At 41.0% G+C, this 26,297-nt stretch overlaps 1 protein-coding gene across 3 annotated transcripts in view; it reads left to right on the forward strand.

Moving 5' to 3' along the window:
- CEP120 (centrosomal protein 120) overlaps positions 1 to 26,297 on the forward strand; it is a 73,011-nt gene that overhangs the window by 20,236 nt on the left and 26,478 nt on the right. For 2 of the 3 annotated variants that reach the window (XM_040622537.1, XM_040622535.1), the window contains exons 7-17: positions 4,012 to 4,209; positions 6,423 to 6,650; positions 7,903 to 8,119; positions 9,188 to 9,365; positions 12,375 to 12,524; positions 13,211 to 13,393; positions 15,698 to 15,794; positions 15,894 to 16,046; positions 16,564 to 16,653; positions 24,677 to 24,769; positions 25,986 to 26,147. In XM_040622537.1, the coding sequence (XP_040478471.1) occupies positions 4,012 to 4,209; positions 6,423 to 6,650; positions 7,903 to 8,119; positions 9,188 to 9,365; positions 12,375 to 12,524; positions 13,211 to 13,393; positions 15,698 to 15,794; positions 15,894 to 16,046; positions 16,564 to 16,653; positions 24,677 to 24,769; positions 25,986 to 26,147 (1,749 nt within the window). The remainder of the gene's footprint in view (positions 1 to 4,011; positions 4,210 to 6,422; positions 6,651 to 7,902; positions 8,120 to 9,187; positions 9,366 to 12,374; positions 12,525 to 13,210; positions 13,394 to 15,697; positions 15,795 to 15,893; positions 16,047 to 16,563; positions 16,654 to 24,676; positions 24,770 to 25,985; positions 26,148 to 26,297) is intronic. The other variant, XM_040622536.1, reaches the window with a different exon arrangement.

Raw genomic sequence — 26,297 nt, forward strand, 5'->3', positions numbered from 1 at the left:
CCCCGCTTCGTACCTCAATACTCAGCGCTGGAGATGTTCATTTGTAGAGATCCAGATGCGTCTTCCTGCGTCTCAGGCTGGTTCCGTGGTTGTTTAGGCTGGTCTGGTTCCGATCCAGCTCGACTCGGGGGACCGGCTGAAAAAGGGGTCCCCTACTCCTCTGCCATCTTAACTCCTCCCCCCGACAATCACTTCCGGTAATTACTGCTTCTCGGATGGTGCCAGAAGACAGAAGGTTCTTGGGTCAGAGACAAAGGACTATACTACTCTCAGCACAGCAGACAACACGCACATCTGTATATTGTCTGCCATCTTCCTTGCCCCATGTTCCAAGGGTGACACAGAGGGGCCCAGGTGGCTGCCCCACACAGAGTGGGTTTGTGCCATGGCTGAGGAGCACAGAACTTGGGGAGTAGACCACTTGAATCGTAAACAGTCCTGGTCTCTCTCCGGTCTCTCTCCAAGAAGACGCTTAATTCCTCGAGCTTACCAGCTGCACATGCAGCCCTGGGAAGCAGCCTGGGGGACAGTGGTCTGGGTCTTGCGATCTCGGTGCCTCAGCGAGAGGTGCAGGGACGCTCAGGACCCGTGCCAACATTCCCTCTTCGCAAAAATGGCTCAACACAAAATGAGCTGTTACTCCATGGTCTTTATCAGGATCAAGCCCAGTTTTCTCGAGTTTATGTTGGTCTATAGCAATTGAAATAAATTAATAATTTCAGAAATAGAGAATTATGGCTTATGACTTACATTTTTTACCTTACTGTTGACTTTCTTAGAGGTACACAGCTCCCACACAGTCCACATTTAGAATATTAGGTAATGATTTTTCTCAGGAAATATTTACAGTTTTGTCATACCAAATTCATGCTTCTGCCTTTCTCCATCAGTTTCTCTTTTGCTTCATAAAGCCCTGCTTATGGGTTGCCCCAGCTTACTATGCCGTTTGGCTGGGGTAAGGTCACATGTCCACTGTCCTCATTAACCACATCAGGGGACACATTAGATAATGAGGCCACTATACTTTTACTGTGTTATTAAGTAGATGCAAGGCATCTTACATTACTACTTTATTGTTAGTTTTTTCCAGCTCTAGGGAGGCATCATTGTTCCTCATCACTTACTGTGTGTCCTGTTCCGTGAAGTAGGCATTTTGCTAACTACCGTGTTCAGTCCTCCCACAACTTTAGGGGATGATTATTTTCATTTTCAAGATCACGAAACCATTTCTTAGGAAGGTTGTACAGCTAAGTAAATGGCCTAGGTATTTCTGGAAATAGAGTCACTTCCCTTATTCTCTCGTTGCGGTATTAGGCTCTCTGCTCTCTTGCGCAGTTTTGGAGTACGATGCATTTGCGCGGGTTCTCTTTCTCACCACTCACTCACTGCTGACTAGCTAGCTCCTTCCCCTTCGGCACTGTAACCTTTCGGAGGCTTGAGGTTTTTCAGTAGTAGACTGATGATAATACCAGCTTTCCATATAAGCATGAGGGAGGAGACAATGTAATCAGAATGTCTCCCATATAGTTTGTATGTGTGAAGCTACGTTTGTACGATAACAGCTTGTTGGGAGTAATTGGCCTATTGAATCCACAACTAACACTAAAACAGTTCTTGGTAATACAAGGTGACTCACTGGGACCAGTCGCTCAGTTTAGTTTTAAGAACTCAAAAACCAGATTGACAACTAGCTGTTGGCTCTCCCTGCTAAAAAGGAAGCCAGGCAGGTTTCTCTCAAGAGTAAACCGAATTACCATGGAACCCAGCAATTTCAGTGCTAGGTGTGAATCAAAAGAACTGAAAACAGGTGTTCAAATAAAAACGTGTACGGGAATGTACATAGCAGTATTCACAGTCTCCAAAAGGTGGAAACAACCCAGATGTCCATCAGTGGCTGAGTGGGTAAACCAGATGCACACCGTACGCTGGAATATTGCACGACTAGAACGGAGTGGGGTACTGTCAGGCGCTGCAGTGCGGGCAGACGTTGAACGCAGGCCGAGTGAAAGAAGCCAGACACTCAGGGCCACATGATGTGTGACTGCACTTCTATGAAATCCACTAGCACAGGTGAACCCATAGAGACCTGGAGCAGATTTGTGGTTTCCTGGGGCTGGAGGAAGGGGGAAATGGAGACTGCTTCATGGCTGCGGTGTTTGTCCTGGGGAGGTGAGCGCCTTCTGGAGCCAGATGTAGGGACCAGTGCATGCACGGCCTTGTGAATATACTCAGTGGTACTGAGGTGCTCGCTTTTTAATCGTTACAATGGTACATTTTCTGTTGCGTGTACTTTACAATAATTAAAAAATTGAGCCCAATAGTCTACTCATCTTTTGATATTATTTAATATTTGTTGTTTGCTTTTTTCATTATTTACAGACAAGCCAGGGGTCTTATAAATTAGCCATTTAGTTCTTTCCTCAAGCTAGTGAAAGGTACTAGGAGAAAGTATCAAGCAACAAATAAAGCTAATAAAAAATACTTTTTCAGATGCACATCAGTGACTTAGGACATGATGCTATCATGTTGTAGATTGGAGGAATGAGTTAGGAGCGGGGAGACCGGATGGTGATAATCTTGTGTGGCTCCTTTTCTTAAAAATTGGACATTTATGGTTAAAAAAAAAAACCTTCCAAATACAAAGACATTAAAGGATTTTAAAAGGAATCTTTTCTTAGTGGAAATTAACTTAAAATTAAATATACTATGAAATATTGGAGGGCCATCTTTAGTTTTTAAAATTTTTATTGCTTTCTGATTATGGAAGAAACCAAAGAAAAAAGTCTTGTCTAATTAAACTCAGAAAGTAAGGATACTATATTTTGGCCTCAGACATTTTCCCATTCATGTAACCGCTGAGTCTGTGCTGGGTTGTGGAGTTGTGCAGTTGAACATGTATTCTCTCTTTTAATCCTTCCAACGACCCTAAAAGAAATGGAGGGACAGAGTGATAGGGGAACTTGTTCGAAGCTTCTCAGTCAGCCGTTGATGGAACCAGGATTGGGGGCTTAATCCAGAATCTGTTAACAGCTGTAGGTGTGTAAGTGCTGGCTCTCTCTAGATAAATCTGATTAAAATCTACTCACGGGCAGTTTAATGTATGGGGTTGGAGTAAACGTTCACTTCACACATAAAAATATACTTTATATGACACACTAGCTATTGAGTATCTGCTGTATTATTTTACACGAAATGACGATTGAATATTTACTGCGTACTGAATATGGGGCTGTTTCATTCTAAGCAGGTAATTCTTTGATTTTCACGAACTCCACAAGCTGTGCTGTAGCTCTGCTTGGCCTGCCAGCATGTCTTAGATAGCAGCTCTGTTGTATGATAACTAGGATATGCTGAAGCCATCTTCTTTGACGAACACAAGAGCTGATTTTTAACAGCGTGCTAGTGAACACTTAGAGTGTGTTCGGTGTTTTATGGGCCAGGAATCCATGTCTTTGCCATATGCGGCCATGAAACTACGAGCTTTGAGAAGTAACACTCCTATGAAAGGAAATAGCCTTTTGCAGCTGTTAATTTATAAGGTTCCCAAATTTGACAGAGTGGCTAGGAAGCGTTTTTCTTGAGGGCCTGGACTAAGGTGTCACATTTAATAGCTTGGATTACGGTTGTTTAAAACCCTTCTCTGATGACTGGAGAGGGTGGCAGAATAAGATGAAATAAGGTATATGGAAATAAAGCTCAGTTTAAAGTACTTGACCACTGTCTTCTAAAAGAACTTTCATGGACTCGTTCATGGATCAGATGAATAAAAAGTAAACTTGAAAATAACAGCAATCTTTAAAAATACTTTAGTCTCTGGGCTTTTCTAAGGTAAACCTTGAAAAATTAAACCAGTCATTTGGTTGTAATTTTTCAGAGATGTAGAAATTTTGAGTGAATTATTTCAAGACTTAGATCAGCATTTTGGCAAATATCTTGGCGTTCGTCACACACGCATAAGCATGTATGATGGTTTACAAGTTAATGCTCTTTTCTTTTTCCTTGAATGTTTAGTTAATTCCATGTACCATGAAACTTCCAGAAAGACAGCCTGAGTTTTTCTTTTACTATTCTTTGCTGGGAAACGATGTTACAAATGAACCCTTCAATGATTTGATCAACCCAAACTTTGAGCCAGAGAGAGCATCTGTTCGAATACGTAGCAGCATAGAAATTCTTCGTGTTTACCTGGCTCTTCAGTCTAAACTACAGGTAAGTATTGCAGAAAATTGTTTTTTTTTTTTTAATTAGAGGTGATTTTTTTAGGCTTCAGAGAGGTACCTAAACCCTTACTTCAGTAGTGAAGATCATCTTTCTGCCACGTCATTTAATGTTTTAGCAATTACCCTGACTCGTAAAGGCCTAGCATAACTGTTACTTCAGAATTCTAGGAGATAAACTTCTTTACCTAGTTATTATGAAAAGAGGTGTATCAGTTGCCAGGCTTTAAGATAAAAAAATGGTTTGGAGCCTAAAGCTGTATGTGGGTTCAGGGAAAATTTCATCATTAACTAGTGGGCGTAGTAGCTATGCACACACAGGTCACATGCTGGATTTTAGAGTTTATACACCTTATTGCTATTAAAAGCAAAAAACACAACTTTCTAAAGCCTGCCCTTGAATTCAGTACTTTGGTAAAGTAATTTTTTATTGGACTCCCTTCGAAAGTAAACCTTACGTAGTGAAAATGACTGTTTTATTTATTCCAATTGCTTTTAATCAGACTGAAAGGGGGTAGTTAAATAAAGGATTAGGTCGTCATTTGTTGAATGTGATCATTCATGAGATTTTGCTTGCAAATTTGGGTGGGAGGTGGGAAGGGGCATTCAGAAATTATAGTACTTATAGAACTATAATTTAGCGGTAATAGAAATTATAGAACTAGGGGGCGCCTGCGTGGCTCAGTCGGTTAAGCATCTGCCTCTTAATTTCAGCTCATGATCTCAGGGTCAAGGACTAAGCCCTGCTTTGGACTCCACGCTCAGCGGGGATCGGCTTGAGATTCTCTCTCTCCTCCTCCCCTGCCTGTGCCCTGTGCTCGCGCGCACGCGCTCTCTCAAATAAATACACCTAAAAAAAAAAAAAAATTACAGTAGAACTAAATTTTGGAGGTGGTTCTGCTAAACCCAGGAGACTAAATAGCCAAATATTATATAAAATGACGAACTTTTTTTTTTGTTTGTTTGCTGCATTTCATCTTTTCACATAGTTTTTAGCTTTCTAAAGATCTTGAATTTTTTTCTGTCTCTAACATACCAATCTTTACTGAAGTAATGACTTCTTTCTTAGGACTTAAATGTCCATGAGAATTAAACTAACAAATCCTTTCTCTCCAGCCCACCGCCAACATCATACCTAATAACATTAAAACTAAGCGACAGGTCACTGCCTACCTTGGAACTAAAAATAGTTTCATGTTGTGACTGCTTATTGTGCATGTGAATGCCATGTTTGCCCATACAGTGAGGTAAAGTACTATAGTAGGTAAAAAACAAAACAAAAACCCAGTTTATACCGTATACCTGAACAGCCATTTTTTCCCCTGTGGTGCGTTTTTTTTTCCCCCTTAGAGATTTTATTTATTTGACAGCACAAGCAGGAGGAGCCTCACGCAGAGGGAGATGGAGTGGGAGCCGTATGCGGGGCTTGATCCCCAGATCCTGGGATCATGACCTGAACCGAGGGCAGAGGCTTCACTGTAACTGAGCCACCCAGGTGCCCCCTTTTTTCTATAGTTTCAGAAGGGAGTAATGTCGAAGTTTGATTAGGTATCAGTGATAAACAGTACAGCCCACCCAGGTATTCTATTTTACGTTGTACTGGTAAACACTGTTTTATATATAAAATCTAAAATCTAAAAAGCAGGAAAAGAGAAACACTGAAGATGTTCTATGGATGAATAAAACAAAATCATTTCAGGTTCTTTAGGGGCTGGATTCACTAACTTTTTTTTTTAATAACTGTTTAATGTTGAAATGGAAATAGAAAAAAATGCTTGAACTATTAGTTTTCTGTTTGCATTCGTGTATTCATGATATAGTTTGTGAAGCAGCATAGTAAAATATTAAAATAACCACAGCTCCTGAAAGGGAGAAGGGCGATCATGTATGAGTATACAGTAGTGAGAGAAAAAATGAAAGAGAATGGCTTTATTATGGAGTTCTTAGTAAATTCTGTGCCTTACCAACAACTTTAACCACCAAGTCTAAGAATCTATTACTCGCATGGACTCTGTGCTGAGCGGGAGTGTGGAGCCCGACACGGGGCTTCATCCCACGACCCTGAGATCGGGACCTGAGGCAAAACCAAGGGTCGGATGCTCAGCTGACCGAGCCGCCCAGGCGCCCCTAACTTGCTGTGAAGTGTACGTGTTTAGGAGACAGGAGAGAATATGAAGCCTGTTTTGATTTTCTCTTTCACATTAGATCCATCTTTGCTGTGGAGACCAGTCCCTTGGAAGCACAGAAGTACCCTTAACTGGGCTACTGAAAAAGGGGAGTACGGAGATCAACCAGCGCCCGGTCACAGTTGAGGGTGCCTTTATTCTTGAGCCTCCAAACCGAGCCAAACAAAAGCTCGCCCCTATCCCTGTGGAGCTAGCCCCGACTGTCGGAGTGTCTGTGGCTCTGCAGAGAGAAGGCGCAGACGCCCAGGCAAGTAGTGGCCCCCCAGCCCCTCCTCCAGCTCCTGCGCGGTCACTCGGGACTACTCATAAAAGTTGAACTTGCTTGAGAAAGTATTTATTATTCTTAATTAGTGCCCTATATTATATGATACTTCCTTTCTGAAAAGTACTGTGACTTCCCAGCTATACTTCATTAAGTGTTTATACAGAGCCTTTGCATACAGTCTTTTTTTTTTTTTTTTTTTTTTTTTTAAAGATTATTTGAGAGAGAGCGGGAGAGACAGCACGAGCAGGGTGAGGGGCAGAGGTAGAGGGAGAAGCGGACTTCCCGCTGAGCAGGGAGCCTGACACGGGCTCTGTCCCAGGACCTGACTCGAGATCATGACCTCAGCTGAAGGCAGATGCTTAACCGACTGAGCCACCCCGGCACCCCCCCCCTTTTTTTAAAGGATTTTTTTATTTTTAGAGAGGAGGGGGCAGAAGGAAAGAATCTCAGGCAGACTCCCAGGTGCCCCCATATAGTCTTGTCATGTAGTAGGAACCATTCCCCCCACCCCCAACTCATGGTCAGTCATTGCCAGAAAAGAGACTCCTCTGAAAGAGAATGTTGTTAGACCTAGTTTCTGGGAATCTGCATTAATGGTAATGGTTTCGGTTGACTCAGCTGGAGCTGAGACAAAGTTCCTGGTTCATTGTTGCTTCGTGGCCCTAATACTCTCTTTAGGCAACAGACATGGGTATTTGCTTGGATGCATATATGTTTTTTGATTGTACGTAGCCCTAGAATCAACTTTCGTGTACTGTTCTTTTGAAGAACTGATCTTTATGTAGGTTATGAATTAAAGAGAGAAAAACAAAGTGAGAGTTTAAGTATATACATATATGCATATATTTTTAGAAGAAAGTTGAACAAAGGAGAGAAAGAAAGTCAGATACGTTTTTGTTTTAGTAACAGGCCTCCATTGTGTTTATGGCCTTGGTAATGATAACAACAACTATCCCCAAGGACACTTGGCCTGACTTGTTGTATCAAATATCCCTTCTTGCCAGTTAGGATGCATTTTGGTACTCAGCTCTGGATATCGTATTTCCTTCCTGTTCATCTTCCTTTTTCTGGTCCTAGATGCTATAAGAAAATTTGCAAATTATGAAGAAAAATAGACTAGGAATATCCAAACTGGGAAAGGAAGCTTATATTTTTAAAAAACAACGTCACGTTTTTGCTTAATTATGAAGGAAAGTGCTTTGCAAATTATACTTTATTTAAAAATTGTTTTTAGTCTTTAATTGACTTAAAGACCCAGAATGAACATGAGCTACAGCATTCAAAGAAGCGAGTTTTAACTCCTATAAAAGAGAAGACACTCACTGGGCCAAAGTCACCAAGCGTGTCCCCTGTTCCACCTCAAAACCCATCACCTCCCACAAAAGACGATGCAACAGGAAGTGAAGCAGAAAGCTTACAATATGATAAGGACACAAAACCAAATACAAAGGGTAAGATGTTCTTTTTACAGACTTTTTAGGTGTACATTTTGTAGCCATCTAACGATTAAGAGTTTTCACGGTTTATAAGTAAATTTTGAGCTTTTTTTTTTTTAAAGAGCCAATAATGTATGATGTAAAAAAAAAATTCAGTGTAAATTGAATCAAATTTAAATTGAGTCTATAACTTCATCATAGGATTTGCTAAAAGGTAAGGGAATTTTATCAGTGACTTTTATTTTAGAAACAGTAGCTTATTCAGAAGAAATTACAGAAAATAGGTCTTTGAAACATATTTTTAACTAGGAAACACTTAAATATTGTGAATTCACTGGAATTTCAGGGAGAAGAGCTACCGCCTATTGTAATAATCATTATACTCGTTTTTGATGCTCCAGTTAAGGGAGAGACTGAGAAAGGTTTTATCTGGTTTTATAAACTTTTCCCATCTGCTACATAAGGAACTGCAGTTACATTTCCTAGTGTAAGTAATTAGAATAGTGGTGGATTAGGAGTCGAAAGTTCGGGAGCAAGCGATCACTCGTCACTGAATAGCTGTAGGACTTGGGCTACTTGCTAAACATCTCCGGTCTGTAATAGGATTGGAATAGGTAGCTCTTTTTGTTAGACTATGTCATATGTGCCCAAACTACTTCTTAGAAAGTGCTGTAATTATTATCTGCAGAAAGTCTCAAGTACAGCCCTTCGAATACTAAGTTAAGTGTAGCTGCGTCTCGGCAGGAAGCTGGCGCCTGCCACGCTGCTGGCATACATCACGGCGTCGGTAACGTCCGCTTCTGTGTTTTGCAATCTGTGGGAAGAGTAAGCTCTTTTACACAGCTCTAAAGTGGGAATGAAAGCCTACATCATTCTGGGGAAGTCACTTAAAAAGTTGATGGCTCAGTTCATAACTTTATGAAAGTAAGTGATCAAATTCCTTGCTTGAAGGTAAATGATTTTTTTTTTTAAAGACACTGCCATATACTTAGCGTAAATGAGATATCTTTACGTGATATAAATAACTGAAGAGAAACTGTTACCAAGTGGAATTTTTTCGTTTGAATTTGTATGTTCATTTAGCCGTCAGCTCTTCTATACCTGCTTCCGTGGCCCAGCCGGTGCCTGCGTCCCATGCTTCAGAAACAGCCTCAGGACAGAAGATTGCTGTGCCAGCGACATCCCATCATTTTTGCTTTTCAATAGACTTAAGGAGTATTCATGATTTGGAAGTCGGTTTTCCAGTCAACTGTATATTAAGGTGTGATCTGCTTTTGTCTCCAAGTATTATTATTATTTTTTTTTAAAGATTTTATTTATTTATTCGACAGAGATAGAGACAGCCAGCGAGAGAGGGAACACAAGCAGGGGGAGTGGGAGAGGAAGAAGCAGGCTCATAGCAGAGGAGCCTGATGTGGGGCTCGATCCCATAACGCCGGGATCACGCCCTGAGCCAAAGGCAGACGCTCAACCGCTGTGCCACCCAGGCGCCCCCCCAAGTATTATTTTCTGAAGAGCAATGCCTTTCCTCTCTTTGGGAATTACAGAGGGAAAAATAGCACCAAAGAAGTTCAAACAGTTGTTAAACCCATGAACCGAAAAGGGGGCCAGGCTCTGTCCTTATGGCTTTGAATTTAAACCAGGGCGGCATTGGTGGTAGGAGAGCTCATACTAATTGTAGGTATTTATGACAATTTATTCATGCTCCTTTGTAAAAAAACAAAAAAACCCAAAAAAACTAAAGTGACTCTTGAACCCGAAAGTTGTTGTTCCTAGAAAAGGTATCCTAGGTCAAAATAAGGGAAGTGTGGTCTCTGACTTTTCTATAAAACTTCATTACAGTGGGAGGTTGTATTCTAATACCTACACATGGTAACGGAGACCATAAGAACCATACTTGGTGAACTGCAAGTGGAATGTGTTCACTCTGTTCCGTATAAAAAATTGAAATACATATATATATTTTGATCAGCTAAATAACTTTACTCAATAGCTTGTTTTTAACAGTAATACATTTTCATCAATTTCTTGGCTGAAATGTATATGAAATGTAATACAGTAATGTTTTAGTTTGGAGTATTTAATTTTTCCTTATAAATTTCTTTGGAGCAATCATTAGCATTTCTAATAAAGTTGTTGCTCTTAATGTGGTTAAATGCAAAAATCTTTCTGTCATTGGGGATGGCCATTGGCAGGAATGTCAGCCGCTACACAGTGCTCCCTGCTGTTATTTAAGGCATACCTGCTTTTCAGATGCATACATTATACTTGTATCTCCTTTTTCAATTGTTGGATTCTTATCAAGCTATTTCAAAGCCCTCTGGGTTTTGATGTAAGTAATGGACAGAATCAAAGGGACCCAACACGGAGTCGGATTGTGAATTCACAGAACAGGAGTCTTTCCATCACAGCTTAAGTTTTGCTTTTTACCTCCTGTTAGAGGCTGAGAATCATTATGAAAATATTAGTTGAAAATTGAGGGCCCAAAAAAAGGCTTTTCTCTCACAAGGAAAGCTATTCTCAAAGGGTTTCTAGAACATCTCTTAATGGTTTTTAGAAGTATTTTTTACTTTCTATTTTAGCTTTTTGTCTTTCTCCCTCTACTTTTTAAACTGGGATCTCTTTACCGCTGCTAGTAAAGACTGTGATCTTAGGGTACGTAGAGATGCTGTTAGCCGGAAGTATAGAAATACTGGCATGATCTGAAATTAGAAGCTGGGAGGGGAAACCTTGTACCAGCCCACTTAGCAGGCACTCTTCATAGTTTTTGTGGTTCAGTCTTGTCCTGTGGGCCATTGGTTGAATCATGAAGTGCCTGCGTTATCCAGCAGTGTGCCTGGTATTAGGGGTTTATGGGCCACGTAAACAAAGAGCTCACCCTCGTGAAGAAGACAGATTGAGAAAGAAGGCGACGTGTGAGGAAGGCCAGAAGTCCAATTGGCAAAGAAAAGGGGGAAAGTATCATGAAGCAAGGACACAGCTGTGATTCACTTGATGACAAGGGCCACTGGTTCTGTCTTGGAGTCATTTTATGGCATTTTTTAAAACACCGTGTAACTTTGAGTTTGATAAATTTTGTGGTGTCGTGCTCTCATGAGCTATCGTGAAACTGTAGTTGGCAACTGCATAACGGGATCTGTGAGATGACCTGCTTTCAGTGGATGTGTGATTATGTAGGAATTGAGTGAATGCACAGGATTCTTGTTGTAGGAAAAGCAGTTTTCTTTTTCTTTTTTTTTTTTTAAGATTTTATTTATTCGACAGAGATAGACAGCCAGCGAGAGAGGGAACCCAAGCAGGGGGAGTGGGAGAGGAAGAAGCAGGCTCATAGCAGAGGAGCCTGATGTGGGGCTCGATCCCATAACGCCGGGATCATGCCCTGAGCCGAAGGCAGACGCTTAACCGCTGTGCCACCCAGGCGCCCCGGAAAAGCAGTTTTCACTACTAGGCTTTCAGCTCCAGTTTTCCTGACGAATAACAAGATACAAGATGAAACTTAAGCGAGCATTACTTCGTTTTCACATTTGGCTTGAAATAGTAAGTTCTGCAGTAGTCAGGCATCCTCCCATTTGATCTGGTGTGGTTTCTGTGACGACAGGAAGAGAGTGCTGTTCCCCACGGATTCAGCTGCTTTCGTCCTTGATTCTCAAAGACTGAATACCAAGGGCGCACCCTTTTGACGCTGACTAGGAGTTTTTTAGCCCATAAACATCAAGACATTACTGAATAACGAAAATAAGTTTTGAAATTAAATTCAGCAGGTATTTCTTGAACGTTTACTAGGTGCCCCAAAGGGCTTCTTTGTTGCTGGGGGGGGCACGGATGGAAAAGGTGGGACCCGTGCCCTCAAGGATCTCCTGAACAAATGGCAGCTCGGTCTTTGTTCAGTAGCCTCATTGCCGTTCCTAAATCTTATTCTTACTTAGAATGTATCAAAATGATGATCCCTTCCTTATTTAGTGTCACTGCCTTCTGACTACGAGAGTTCTTCCCCGGATGGCCGTTCTAAGATCACTTGAAAGCAGCTTTGGGAACGCATGCTGTACACATGACGCATTTTGTCTAAAATTGCTCTAGTTTCTATATCAACACTCACAGCGTTTGCAGTGTTTTAAAGTTGGTGATAGGACTAAAACCGTCATGTATTTGTACCACGTACCTATTTTTAAAATTGCATTTGTTCATTATATTCACATTATACTTTAAGAAAACAGACTGTGAGTCTTCTCTGTCGTCCGTATCACGGGATGCTGTTTTTCTTCAATTCTAGGTACTCTTATCCATTCTTTGGCAGCGCAGCTCCGATTATGACTAATCCTCCGGTAGAAGTTCGCAAAAACATGGAAGTTTTTCTTCCACAGTCTTACTGTGCATTCGACTTTGCAACCCTGCCTCACCAGCTGCAGGACACCTTCTTACGGTAACATACACACGGCGTGTGTGGTACATTTCTGTCTGTTAACAAGAGGAAGCCCTGGACTTCTGGATTCACAACAGTCAGGGCGCATGAAGACCCAGAAACAGATGTGCTAACAGTGTCTGTGATGCGTGTCCTTCCCCTAGAAAGTTTTATATAGTTACGGAGGCTCTTCGTCGATTTGGATGTTAGACCTGCGTTAACACAATCTACGAGAAAAGCAGCTTTGGAAAGCAGTCTTGTTTTTTCATACTACATGAAGAGAGATAGGAGCAAGCTGTTTAGTTTTGATTACTGATTCACCAGTTGACTGTCGTGTATTATTTGCTTTTTCTGAGACGTCATCTGTACACGATGGAGGTGTTAATCCAGCTGTCTGAATTGGATTTGTGAAGAGAAATGAGATCTGAAATGTCTTTTTACTTTCTCAGGGTATCACCATTCAAATGTATATATTAATTTAAAGGGAAGAAGGAAGAGTAAAAAAGAATAGTATTTGAAGGTGTTTTCTTTATTGCACAGAAAGAGGTGTAGAAAACGTAATAGTGTTTTCTGTTTGTTACCTGTGGAATCGAGCCTTTCTGATCGAGGTAACAAAAACATCTTTGAATATATTTAGGGAACTTAAAGATGTTAGTGACTTAGTTCAGAACTGATAGATAATGAACACTTGTTTCTCTCTTCCTCAGGATTCCATTGCTGGTTGAATTATGGCACAAGGATAAAATGAGTAAAGATTTACTTCTGGGAATCGCCAGAATCCAGCTTTCTAACGTCTTGTCTTCAGAGAAAACCCGCTTTTTAGGTTCCAGTGGTGAACAGTGTTGGCGTCAAACTTACAGTGAAAGTGTGCCTTTCATAGCAGCGCAGGGGTAATGCATTTCCCAGAACTGGTCTTTGCTTGCTTTGTATTCTCATTAGCTGGGTACAGCCTTGTCCTTTCCTGTCACCTTTGTTCTCCTCTCTCTCCTTTGACCGATGGGGGCTATGTTCTAATTTGCTCTTTAGCCTTCTTAAGCTTTCTGGTACCACTGTACTGTACCCTATGGTGCTGTTAACACTTAGACTCTTAAGTATTTCCTCCCCCCTCTTAAGCCTGACAATTGTAAATTCTGGCCATTTTGTTAATTTAGTAATTCCAGGTCAAATTGATAATGTATTGTTACATTGTCTTGCATTGGGAATGACTGTTGTTCTGCTTGACAGATATTTTTTTTTTTAAGATTTCATTTATTTATTTGACAGAGACAGCCAGCGAGAGAGGGAACACAAGCAGGGGGAGTGGGAGAGGAAGAAGCAGCCTCCCAGTAGAGGAGCCTGATGTGGGGCTCGATCCCATAACGCCGGGATCACGCCCTGAGCCGAAGGCAGACGCTTAACGGCTGCGCCAGCCAGGCGCCCCTGCTTGACAAATATTTTAACTTCTGCTTCAAATCTAATTTCTGAGGCTGTTATAGATGTTCGGCACTTTAAAAAGAGTATTGTTTTTCTGCCCTGGGATTTATTGCCATAGTGGAAAACTGAAGTTCACACATGTCTTACCCAAAAGACATCTTTTGAGGGATCCTTTTAAATGTAGCAACAGAAGTTTAAACAAGCTTTAACATTATACATCACATGCCTTGATTTTTGAATTATAATTAGAATGTAGAAAGAAATCAGGCTCAGTAAAAAGCTGAGATCTAAAAGTAGTATTGAAATCCCTTCCCCTGTTCTTCCCCACCTCTAGTCACTTGAGAAAGTGAAGAGTGGAGTACAACTTTGACTCATTTGGAGCTCTGGGAACAGTATCAGATACTCTGCTGAACTGAAAATTCTTTTAAAAATACCATTCTTGGGGTGCCTGGGTGGCTCAGTCAGTTAAGCAGTTCAGTCAGACCTGCTTTTGGCTCAGGTCATGGTCTCAGCGTCCTGGGATCAAGTCCTGAGTCAGGCTCCTTGCTCAGCAGGGAGCCTGCTTCTTCCTCTCCGACTCCCCCTGCTTGTGCTCTCTCTCTTGCTCTGCCAAATAAATAAAATCTTAAAAAAAAAAAATGCCATTCTTTGGTCACATTAAGTAGAAAATCATGAAAATAATCAGATCATTACTTGTTATTTTAAATCTATGGGTTATGAATATTAACTTTTATTGCCCTGCTCTGTAGACAGAAAAGTTTTAGGAGACTTAGGTACGATAGTGCTTCATTTTGTTGTCTTCATGTCTTCTAAAATCTGTGAGATTAGAAGAAAATGTGAAAATTGGTTATTGAGGGTTTGCTCGTGTGGGTTCCATTCACTGAAGTTGTGTTTGACCAAGGATTTGTGGAATAGATTTTAGACAGAGCTACGTTTCTTGTAGCCAAGATTGTATTTTCTTCTAACATTTTAGTAAACACTCCTTGTAGTTCTCTGATAAATCCTCATTCTAATAAAAAAGTATATATAATTAACAAATTTTCAGGAATTACCCTGGAGCAACACTCACATCGAGTAAAAGATTTATGTACAAGTGCTTCATCCCAGGAAAAAAAGTAGAATAAGAATTCAGAATATATATAATCAAGATTGGGGAAATTGGTTTTTTCCCCTTAATTTGGCTATATAAATTCATTAGGATATTTTACAGGCATTGAAACTTACTTTTTTTTTTTTTTTAATATTTTATTTGTTTGTTTGTTTGAGAGAGAGCGAGCGAGGGGGGGGAGGGAGAGGGAAGGCAGACGCTTAACCGCTGTGCCACCCAGGCGCCCCTGAAACTTACTTTTTGAGTTAATGTTGATGACATGAGAAAAGTGGTCCAGGTGGAAATGGGAGAAAAAGGGACAAAATGGTTTGATCTTAACATAGATGAGTGCATGACCCTCTGCACATACATAAAACAGAGGAGAGGAAGGAAATGAAACTTAGGCAGTAATTACCTATGGGCATTAAGATTTTAAGATTCTCCACATCAACAGTGTGAGAGGTCAGTTTTTAGTAAATGTGGGTATGTACTAATGTGAGCGTTCGTGCTCAAGTAAGATCCTGTGTGTGGAAGGTCTTGAAGCCTACAGCACGTACTGCGGTTGGAGTAGCAAGAGTGCCAGGTTATAGGAAATGTGACTTGGTCACATGCTGCTATGGCATTGGGGAAATAAAGGGAAAAATAATAGAAATGGGTTTCCGTGAATTTTAAGTATTTCTGATTTCATCTGTAGGTCAAACAACAGGATAATGGATCTTTCTTACACAGTAACTCTGGAAGATTATGGACTAGTAAAAATGCGGGAGATTCTTGTCTCTGATTCATCTCAGGTCAGTATCAGTGAAAGTGAAACCTGACTCTTCACAGTGGATCTCACGCGCCACGTGTGTGAGCGTGTTTGTTTCAATTCGTTTCCATTCATGTCTCAGGGTTTACCTGCCGTGCAACAGAAGCCGTCTTCCGTTCCTCCAGCACCTTGCCCTTCAGAAGTCCAGATAGAGCCTCGAGAAACCCTAGAATACAAAGCAGCACTGGAGCTGGAAATGTGGAAAGAAATGCAAGAAGACATTTTTGAAAATCAGGTTCCTTTGTCTACCGACTACATTTCTTTCTTCTCCCTATGGCTTTTCTCTCTCTGTTCCATGGGTACCCTACCCAGTCCTTCTGAATATCAAGGATGCTTTACTCTTACAGAAAACAGAATTAGAAAATACTCGATAAATGACAGCTGGGCAGAAGCCCTGCAGAGGGATTCCCCTAAACTTTCTCCATGACTCTGGGGCAGATTAGGACTGAAGGTTGGAAGTCAGAGATGAAAACTTGAATGTTTTAATTCCAGGCCCTTGTGCAGCCAGCAATCCTCCTCCTGGAGCCAGCCATCATCTGTCTTGAAACGAGAGTTAAAGAAGCAGTCTTGACATTAGCTTTATATTCATATGGGCATTCCTTCCCTCAGGCCTTCTCTTCGTTCGGGTTAAGAATAAAAGAGAATTTCTGAAAGGAACATATCGGTGAACAGTATTGTTTACCGGAGAACAGCTGATTTGTGTGTTTGAAATACTGATATGTTTTCTGTGACTATTTGTCTTCCTCTTGTAGCTGAAGCAGAAGGAATTGGCCCATATGCAGGCTCTTGCAGAGGAATGGAAGAAGAGGGACCGAGAGAGAGAATCACTTGTGAAGAAAAAGGTAATAACTTCTATAGAAATCGAAGGCAGAAAGGAAAAATATTGATAGTGTCTTGTACATGCATTAAAGAAAATCTGTGGACTATCACAGTACAGTGGTTGTACACTGGCTTGGATCAAGTGGACGAATGCGTCAGGAGTAGGAGGAAGGCCTTTCTCTGTAAGGTGTTTGGTGCTTTTTCGATTGAACCCTGCAAATGTATTATCTTTCGAAAATGAATACTGTAGGAAAAAGCCTACTTCTGTATGAACAAGGAATATAGCTCATTTAAGTATATATAAATGTTATAATTTGTTAATAAAAGAGCATCAAAAACTTACAAGCTCTTTTTAAGAATTTAATTCTGGAATAAATGACATCTTTAAAAATAACATGAGACCATCTGATCTTACTCCAGAAAGCAAAAGTTCAGTACTTACCTATTAACACTCAAGTTCTTGAGCAAAACAAAAACCCTGAAAATTAGAGTTGTTTCAAATGTTGAAATTGAACTTTCCTATTAGTGATTAGTGATGTACCTGTAAATGGGAGAAGACAACAATGGCAGGATGGTTTGCTATACTCGACCGAGAGATAGGAGCAGGGTGCAGACTAGAATATTCTTGAAAGTTATTTTCTTCTCTGACTTCAGCTACTTATATTTAATGGGTAGTTATTGACATGCTTGGGATTTTTTTGTTCTTGTTCTTTGTTTTGGGTTTTTATTTTTGGTATGCCTGGGTTTAAATCTGTTTTGCTCTTGGTTTTCCATTTGTTCCATCTTAGTTTTTTGTTTTTTGGTGGGTTTTTTTGGTCTTCTTTTTTTTTGGATTTATTGACTTTTGATATGATCCCATTATATTTTTACTATTGCCTTATTGTATCTGTGTTTTACTGCCTTTTTTTTTTTTTTTCTTGCTTTTTTTTTTTTTTTTTTTTTGGTGGTTGCTTCAAGTTTTAAAATACTCAGCTTTAATTTACCACAGTATGCCTCCAAATGCCGTTATACCATTTCATGTGCAGCTTCAGAAGTTTACAACAGAATGTGTCCATCACGTGTCCTTTGTATTGTTACCATCGTAGATTTTGCTTTTACATGTATTACCCTAAAATTTATTTTTGCTTTAAAGACTTTTTAAAGAGGTCAAACTCTGAGGCAGTAGTCTTTTTTCATGAGCCAACTACATGACATTTCTTGTAGTATGGGTCTGACGGCAATAAATGCTGTCAGCTTTTGTGTGAAGAAGTGTTTCTCTCCCTCTCGTTGTGAAATAAATATATTTCACTGGGTATGAAATTCTGGTGACAATTTTTTTGTTTCAATCTTGAAAGTTGTTTCATTTGCATTTTGGCTTGTGTTGTTTCTGATGAAAAACCTCCTGGCCTTTTTACCTTGGGCCTCCATCTGTAATGTCTCTTTTTTTCTTTGAACTGCTTTTAAGATTTTTTTTCCTTATCACTAGTTTTCAGCATTATGATTTTGATGGGCCTTGTGGGTGGGTGGGTGTGTGTGTGTGTGTGTGTGTGTGTGTGTTCATGTGTTCACCCTGCTTGGAGACTTTGAGCTTCTTGATTATAGGGTTTCCTCAAGTTTGGAACAGTTTTGGGTTTTTACTGCTCAGAATTTTTCCCTGTGTCACTTTGTCCTCTTGTGCTTAGATTGCAATGTACATGTATCTTAGACTGCTTGACATTGTCCCAGTGAGAGGTGAATTACTTTTTAAGTCTTTTTTTTTTCTTCTGAGTGCTTCATTTTGGGTAATTTTTTTTGCTGTGACTTCAGGTTCGCCTGTCTCTTCTTAAGGGTCTACTTTGTCATGAATCCAATTGAGCATAATTTATCATTTCATATACTGCACTTTCCATCTCTGAAAGGACCATTTGGGCTTTTTCCTTTTTTTTTTTTTTAATATTCTACTTTTCATCATGTTCGTGTCTTCCTCTGCATTTTTCACTATCTGCAATATATTTGTGATATGTTATCTACTAGTTCCAACATCTCTATCATTTTGAGATCTCTTTCTGTTGCTTTTTCACCTGTTATAGGTTACATTTTTCTTCTTAGTACGATGGGTAATTTTTGGTTAGATACCAGAAATTGTGAAGTTTACATTGTCAATTGCTGGATCTCGTTGTGACGTGAAGTTACTTGAGATGAGTTTGATCCTTTAAAGTTTGGCTAGGGTGAGTTGAAAACATCCCGTGGCCTTGCTCTCCGTAGCATTATGTAGATGCCTGGTATGTCACAGGGTCTCTCCCCTCGGACAGGGAGGAATGCACACTCCTCTCAGGCCTGTCTGAGCTCTGGGAATGCTTCATCCTAGAGCTTTCCAGTGGTAAAGGCCCCAGCCATAGGGGGTTTCACCTCAGACTGGAGCGGACTACTCTGCAGGTCTCTGGTGCTCTCTCTCTCTCTGTGTCTCTCCTCTCCTCATGAACTTGACTTGCCTCAGCCTTTTCAGTCTGCTGTCTGTTGCCTCAACTCAGCCAGATTGCGAGGTTCTGCTGGGTCCCCCCCTTCTCTGAACTAGAGTCTGGAAAGTGCCTCTGGGAAGTCCTCTAGAGTTCCTGGTAGGGCCTCATTTGTTTCTGCTCTGTCACGGATGATGGTCCTGAGCGGCCCATTGTCCAGTGTGTGAAAGCACTTGTTTCGTGTGGGTTGTTGAATTTGTGTGTGGGGGGGGGCGGGCAGTTAGTCTTGTATGGGTAGACTGAGCCAAAGCCCCCCAGGCCTTTGACTTTAAAGTAACTGTTTCAACTTTATCTCCCTTAATTCTCAACCATTAAAAATGTGAGAAACCAGTGAGATAAAAGAAAAATATAATAGGACCTCTCCAAAGCGTCTGTTCTTAAATACTCAAATAACCAAAATTAAAAAATTAGAGGCCCTCACACGTACTTAAACTTTATAGTAGTTGGACTAAATGTGACTTTTACATCAAGTAGCATTTATAGTTCTCAAGTTTCCTTTATGAATTGAATTTGAGTGAGCCATAAAATATTTAAAGTTTTTGAATTTTTCATTTAGCTTCTGAGGCAAGATGAGTTTATTGTTGAACCATTTTTTAAATGCTGTTGAAGCGTTTTCCGGGGTTGAGGTTTGCAAAAGTCAAATCTTGAAACATTTTTTAGTTAATAATTTTGACAAATCCAACTTGTGCCCTAATTGAAGTTTCAATTGAAAAAAAAAAACAAAACAGAGTTTTTGTGTAATGAGTTGGGAAAAAAAAAGTCGAAGTGATTTTTGGTTGGTTGTCATTTTGCTATTATCTTTTCAGTTGACTTCCAATATGTACAATTTCTCCTACATTTCAGCTTGAATTGACAGCTTCTGACTAGTTAATAAGAACTCTGCTCAGAAAATGGAATATGATACCTGTCTAGTAAATACGGCTCAGCTGTTTATTTGACTTAGTCATGTCAAAAAGTACATTGGATGTTGCCATTTTATTTCAACCTAAATACATTTGAGAGTAACAAGTCATGCAGTGTAACGTGTGCTCTGTCTTGCAAGAATATGGCCAACTAGGATGAGATCTGTTTTCTAAAACTTGATAACAGTTACTGTAAAATTGAGTCTGTGGGGAGAAAAAAAGCAATTTTTTTCTCAGTAGGATGAAACCTTTTCAAGCTAAGTTCTCAGAGAACCTCACTGTACTATTTCTAGGTCTAAAATGTATGGAGCCTTTTCAAAGTTGACTTATTTCCACTTTACCTGTTTTCTTCAAAACAATGTATAACTTCAATATTTAGAAAGTTTACCTGAAGGAGTCTGGGTAATATTGGTGGCACATTATGCAGACATTTAAATTTCTTTTTATTTCTGCTGTTCGGCACAAAGTAACTGGTCAGTAGTAGAATGGAACTCATTACTTCTTGTGAGGAGCTTCCATCTTGCCTTACCCAAAAGATGCTAATAGCCAATAGCCCCCTAATTCAGGATGTGGTAGTGAAGGAGTATCTGTAGTAAATAAAACTACATAGAGTCAGATCTCAAAGATACTAGTGTTTCATAATTATAAATTAATATTTTAAGCTTATGATAGGCATCTAATGATATATATCGTTGTGGGTGATTGGGTTTATTAATCTATCAGTTGATGTTTTTTGGTCATCTTTTGGGACCATTTTGGAGGGATTATTTTGTTACCTGAGAAGGGGCCTTGGCGGGGGGAAGTGAAATATACCAAATCTTTATTTCCAGAAAGCAGTGTATTGCTAGTGACTTGGTTGTACAGATTGATGTGCTAAACCCGGTTACTGTTAACTAACGAATGTGTCCGAAACTACTATATGAGTCTGGTACTTGGGTCCTGTCCTGCCTTCTGCATAGCTGAGATCATGTTTATTCTGTCTTTTACGTGACTTCCCATCAGATAGCTAAAGATTGCTAGCGTGCACCCACAAAGAAGGAAGACCTCAGTTCTACATGAGGGAGTAATATGAGGAAGGCTTTCATGGATAAGATTATGCTTTCACTTTGATAAAGATTAGTAGATACTTCTAGGCGGCCTCGAGGGACATTCCAAACAAAGAAGTTTGAAATAGGCTTGGCATTAAGAAAAGGACGTAGTTTGATGTGGGAAGAAGGAGGAAAGGGTGTGCCTCAAGAAATAAAGCATAGAGCGGTTTATGGAATTAAATGCTCTCCTGTTCCATTTTGAGGAGGTTAGACTTGATCCTGCACACTTTCTCAGCCAGGGTTTCCTGAGAGAATTAAGCCCTAATGCCTGACAGCGTCCACTGTCGCTAACGGATTAACTCGATCCTACGCTTCCACGCTGGGAGAGGTTGTGTGCCATTTTAAGAGAAGACAGAGAAAATAATTACTTGAATAATTTTTTATGTTCTGTGGTTCAGCTGATAGCCCAGCTTGGGTAAGGTAGAAATTAGAGAAACGTATTTTTTTAATGAAGACTTTTACGTAAGAGAACAAGGAAATGGGGTTTTCTTGTTAGAACAGTCCTTCTGGTGGAAGTATAGTGGACAGGATGGAGGAGGGTGAAGCTCAGGTCAGGAAGACCAGGCAGGCAATAATACATATAAAAGAAGACGAAGGCTGAAAAGTCAGAGCGGCGATCAGGTGGTGGAGAAAAGGGGGATGGGAGTTAAAGGGAGTTAAGGAGGTTTAAGATGGGAAGCCTTATAGGATACTCATTGCTACCCCCCACTCCTCCTCCTTTCCCTAATCAGCTCATTCTCTCTCCAGAACAATCTGCAACCAACCCTCCGTCATCCTCACCCAGTTTGATCGTTCCTTTCTAAAACATGTCTCTGCTTGACCTCTCCTCCCATACATAATCTTTGTACTGTTCTACTGAACTCACTGCTCTCCCCTTCCCAGTTGTCGTGCTGGATCATTTCTCCCCCCTCAGCCCCTGCTGGGTTTATTGGCGTGCCCCAAGGCGCAGGCCTTGAATCTCTTTTCTGTTTTTACATTTCTTCACGTGTTGTGATCCACTTTCTTACTGTCATATACGAGTTAAATACGAGGATGCATATTATATATAACATATATGTATAATGTATAACATGTCTCTACTTGCATCTCCTGCCTCTTCTCTGGACTCTGCACTTGGCCGTTGGCACCGCCCACTGACTATCTCAGAAGTGACGCAAATGTACCCTGTCTAAAAACAAGCTCTGTATCTCCCTCCTGTAGAAATTTGTTCCTGTTGATTCCCCGTCTTAACAAGCGGCAGTACCTTTCAGTCAGCTCCTCAGGCCCCGAGGCAAGTTCTCCTTGACTCTCTGATTCCACATCTCGTTTAATAGCAATTCTTCGTGGCTCCACATCGAACATGTGTCCTGGAAACGAACCTCTTGCAGCCACCTCCTTCACGACTTTCGGTCTCTCTGTCACTTTTTCCCTCAGTGTCCCTTCCTCTTTCCTGACCCCGGTGGCTGGTTCTATCCGTATCAGCCAAGAGTGAGGCTTTTAAACCAGAAGTCAGATGATGCACTCGTCTGTCTAAAACCTGCCATACTCCTCGTGGCACATAGAAGAGAACTCACGTTTTCGACCAGGGCCTACAAGCTCTGTGTATCTCTCTCCTAGCTTCCTCTGTGACCTCACTGCTGTCAGCCTTCTGCTACCGTCTGATCTTACCAACCTGTTGTAGTTCCTCGGACGTGCTAAGCCTGCTAAGCCGCGTCCCCACCTCAGGATCTATAGAATGTCCTTTTGTTAGAAGTACTTTCTGGTCTCGGTTCAGGATAATCTGAGTGGGGCCTTCTCTGATCATTATCTCCAAAATAGGCCCCCTTCCTTTGCTCCCAGCCACTAACTAGACACTCGTTCTGCTTATTTTCCTCTTGGCATTTACTTAGGATTGCATTACGTATCCACTTCCTTGTTTATAGTCGGCCTTCCCTCAGAATATAGGTATCACAGGACTTTCTTTTGCCTACACCTGCTAGGTTTCAAATAGATATTTGTTATTTAAGTGAGGATGGATTCCCGTTTTTATACATGTTTGAGTTGGAGAGATATCGGGAGTATTGCCACACGGAGCAGATCCTTGGGCTTAGAGGTCGGAGTCTCTGGAGGGGGTTTTGACGTGGCAGTCTGGATTTGGGAGTTCTCCATATGCGTGGTGGTAGGTGGTTCGGGGCATCCGTGGAGGTCACGTAGCAGGAAGGGAGACCTCCGGAGACAAGGCTTTAGGAACGCACGCATTTGCGCTGCCAGAGGCAGAACATTGGAGTTCTGACTCACCATCCTGTTTCCCGATCTCTGCACGACTTTATAAGGAGGTAGGGCACACTTAGTTGTTTTGTTTTTAGATAAACCCCAAATAGGTGGTAGAGTTAACAGAATTCTTACGTAAGTGATCACGACTGGTTGGTATGTTGGGCCTAAATCACTGAAATGAAGCTCAACAAGGAGAAATGTCAAATTCTGTTGACACGACAGTCTTTTGGACAATAGGTATGCGGGGATAGTTGTCCCAGATTTAAAAACAAAAGCCTTGGGGGAATGTCTGTGACATAGCAAATGGCGTGATTAGGAGCCCGAAATAGCACATGCGATTTCTGACAAAGGTAATGGACTTGCTGTTCTGGCCTCTGGCGAGGGACATTCTTTGGCTTCTGAAGTAGTGAGATCACATCTGGGTACCACATTTTTTAAAAGACTTAGTCTAGAACCTAGAGTCTAGATTAAATCCGAGATATTAGATGATGTGAAAATCATAATATGTGAATAATAGCTAAAACTCATGTTTATCTTGGAGAAGAAAAAAAACCAGGAGGATATATGATGGTTATCACCAGATTCAAATATGTGAAGATAGATTTTTTTTTCTTCTTTGGAGGGGTACAAGTAAGGTTCAGGAGTGGATGGGCCTGGGATCTGGAGAGTAGTTGGTAAGGGTAGAAAAACTGGTTCAGAAAGTCCTAGTGAAAACGATCAGTTAGAAATGAGAGCTAGGAAACTGTCAGAGTCCTCCATGCTGTGTAGGCTGAGGTAGCAGACCTCTCATTCTGAACGGGACTCACAGGGTCAGAGAGCAGAGCAGGACTGCAGGCCCAGGCAACCAGGGTGCTAGGCTTGGGACTGAAGCAGGGAGTGCGGCTTCAGAAGCAATCTGGAGGTCAGTTGTTGGAACTGCAGGAAGGAATCCGATCTGAACCAGGAGGAGGACGGACTTGAAACTGACTAGCTGATCCAGCACCAGGATTATTCTAGGGAAGGAGGGTAAGTGATGAAGGGGCCGTCAGCGGAATACCGGGGTATTGACCAAGGCAGATTTTAAGGAGCTAGATGTTGACTCAACATAGGATTTTACTAGCAGTCTGATTGTCCAGTGGGAGAAGGAGCTTCCTCAGGAAACCGAATGTCACTAGACATAGCCAAGCAGAAGCTAGATGGGCTTCCTTCCTTAGAGTACTAGAATGAATTTCTGCTTTGAATTGGTGGATGGAATTCGTGATTTTCCTATTGGCACATCTTGTGTTTCAGTAAGTTACAGTGTATGCATCGTCGACTTTGTTCATGGTTTGAATTTGGGGAAAAGGTAATTTTTCTTTTATTGTACTTTAGGTGGCTGAATATACTGTTCTAGAAGGAAAACTTCAAAAAACCCTAATTGACTTAGAGAAGCGAGAGCAGCAGCTTGTCCTCGCAGAATCGGAGGTAACTGTATTCCTCTATCGTACGTCTTCATTTCCCAGAATCTGTGTCCTAGGTACATACTGTTATTTTATCTTTCCTTTATGCTTATACAAAATCCATTTCATGGAAACGGTCTTGTAGGCATGATGGAGAAAAGTGCTGTTCAGTAGTGGGTCAGAATGTGAAGAGCAGATAGTGAAGTATTTATTAGAAATGTTAACTGCTACTCCTCCAGCTTTGGCTGATGTCTACAGTGGTAGAGACTTTTGGTTAAGTTTCCATTATGGGGAAGGGAGGGATAGTCGAACTACCTAGAGAACAGAGAAAATGTAGCCCAGGCTCAGTGGCCGAAGTAAGAAAGGAATACCCATCTTTGTTGCCCATTAAAGGTTAGAGCCAAAGGACGGATGAAAACCTCTGTTCCTGCTCCGCCTAGGTAGCGATTTTGTTAAGTCTTATTACGTTTTACCCTAAATGTTGATTTAAATTGCTACAAAAGTCATTTCAAAAAAATTAGAACTTCTCCCACATTAAATTTATATGCCCCTTCCCTAACCACAGGTGTTTTTCAAAAATTTTCTCCACATCTCTCTCCAACTTTGTCCCCATAGATTTTCTGTAATTTCTAAATGGATTTGGAAACAAATATTTAAGGTCGAACATTAATACCAAGGCTCAGTCACCTCCTGTGTTACTAGGCAGAATGTAAGAAATTTTGTTTTTAGTAGGCTACACCCTGAAATCAAGAGTTGGCTGCTTAACCAACTGAGCCACCCAGGCACCCCCCCCCATTTTTTTTAAAGATTTATTTATTTGAGAAAGAGCGTGTGTGTGAACAAGGGGGGAGGGAAAGAGAGAATCTTAGACGGAGTCAGATGCTTAACTGAGCCACCCAGGCATCCTCAGAATATAAGAAATTTCTAAAGAAGAAAAGAAACTTGCTTAGGTAATACAGTGGGTTTTATTCAAATAGTTTTAAGTGACGACAGCCTTTTCAGTTGAATTTATGCAGGTCATATGTGGAGTTTTGGATATACTTTTTGTATTAGAATTAAATGAGGACAGATTAAAATGTAGAATTTCAGTACGTTTAAACGTTACCTCTCATAATGGAAAAGGCTGTGGAGATCAGTTTGTAAATATTCCACACACTGACTGTATACAAGGATAACAGACGACTGAACAGAGTCACGTAGCCAGGGGCAGGCCAACCTCTTACAGACGCACTTGTCGTCAGGTTCAAAGAGAAAGGAAGGAACTGAAGTTGGAACGTGAGCGGAACCTGCAAGAACTTCAGGACTCTATCCGGAGGGCCAAAGAGGACTGTGTCCATCAGGTGGAACTAGAAAGGCGGAGGATGAGACAGCTGGAAGACGACAAGGTCCGGCTACAGCAGCAGGTGGGGCTCGCGCCCGCGCACTCACAGCTTAGCCGTAGTCACTGAAAAGTGAGAGAAATACACCGTCATTCGAACTATTGATCGTACTGATCGCACCGAGATTCAGATATACTTTGTTTTCCTAAATCAAAGCTAAAGACTACAGTGGGA

The sequence above is a fragment of the Ursus maritimus genome, unplaced genomic scaffold, assembly GCF_017311325.1.
Source record: "Ursus maritimus isolate PB19 unplaced genomic scaffold, ASM1731132v1 scaffold_5, whole genome shotgun sequence".
Taxonomy (NCBI): domain Eukaryota; kingdom Metazoa; phylum Chordata; class Mammalia; order Carnivora; family Ursidae; genus Ursus; species Ursus maritimus.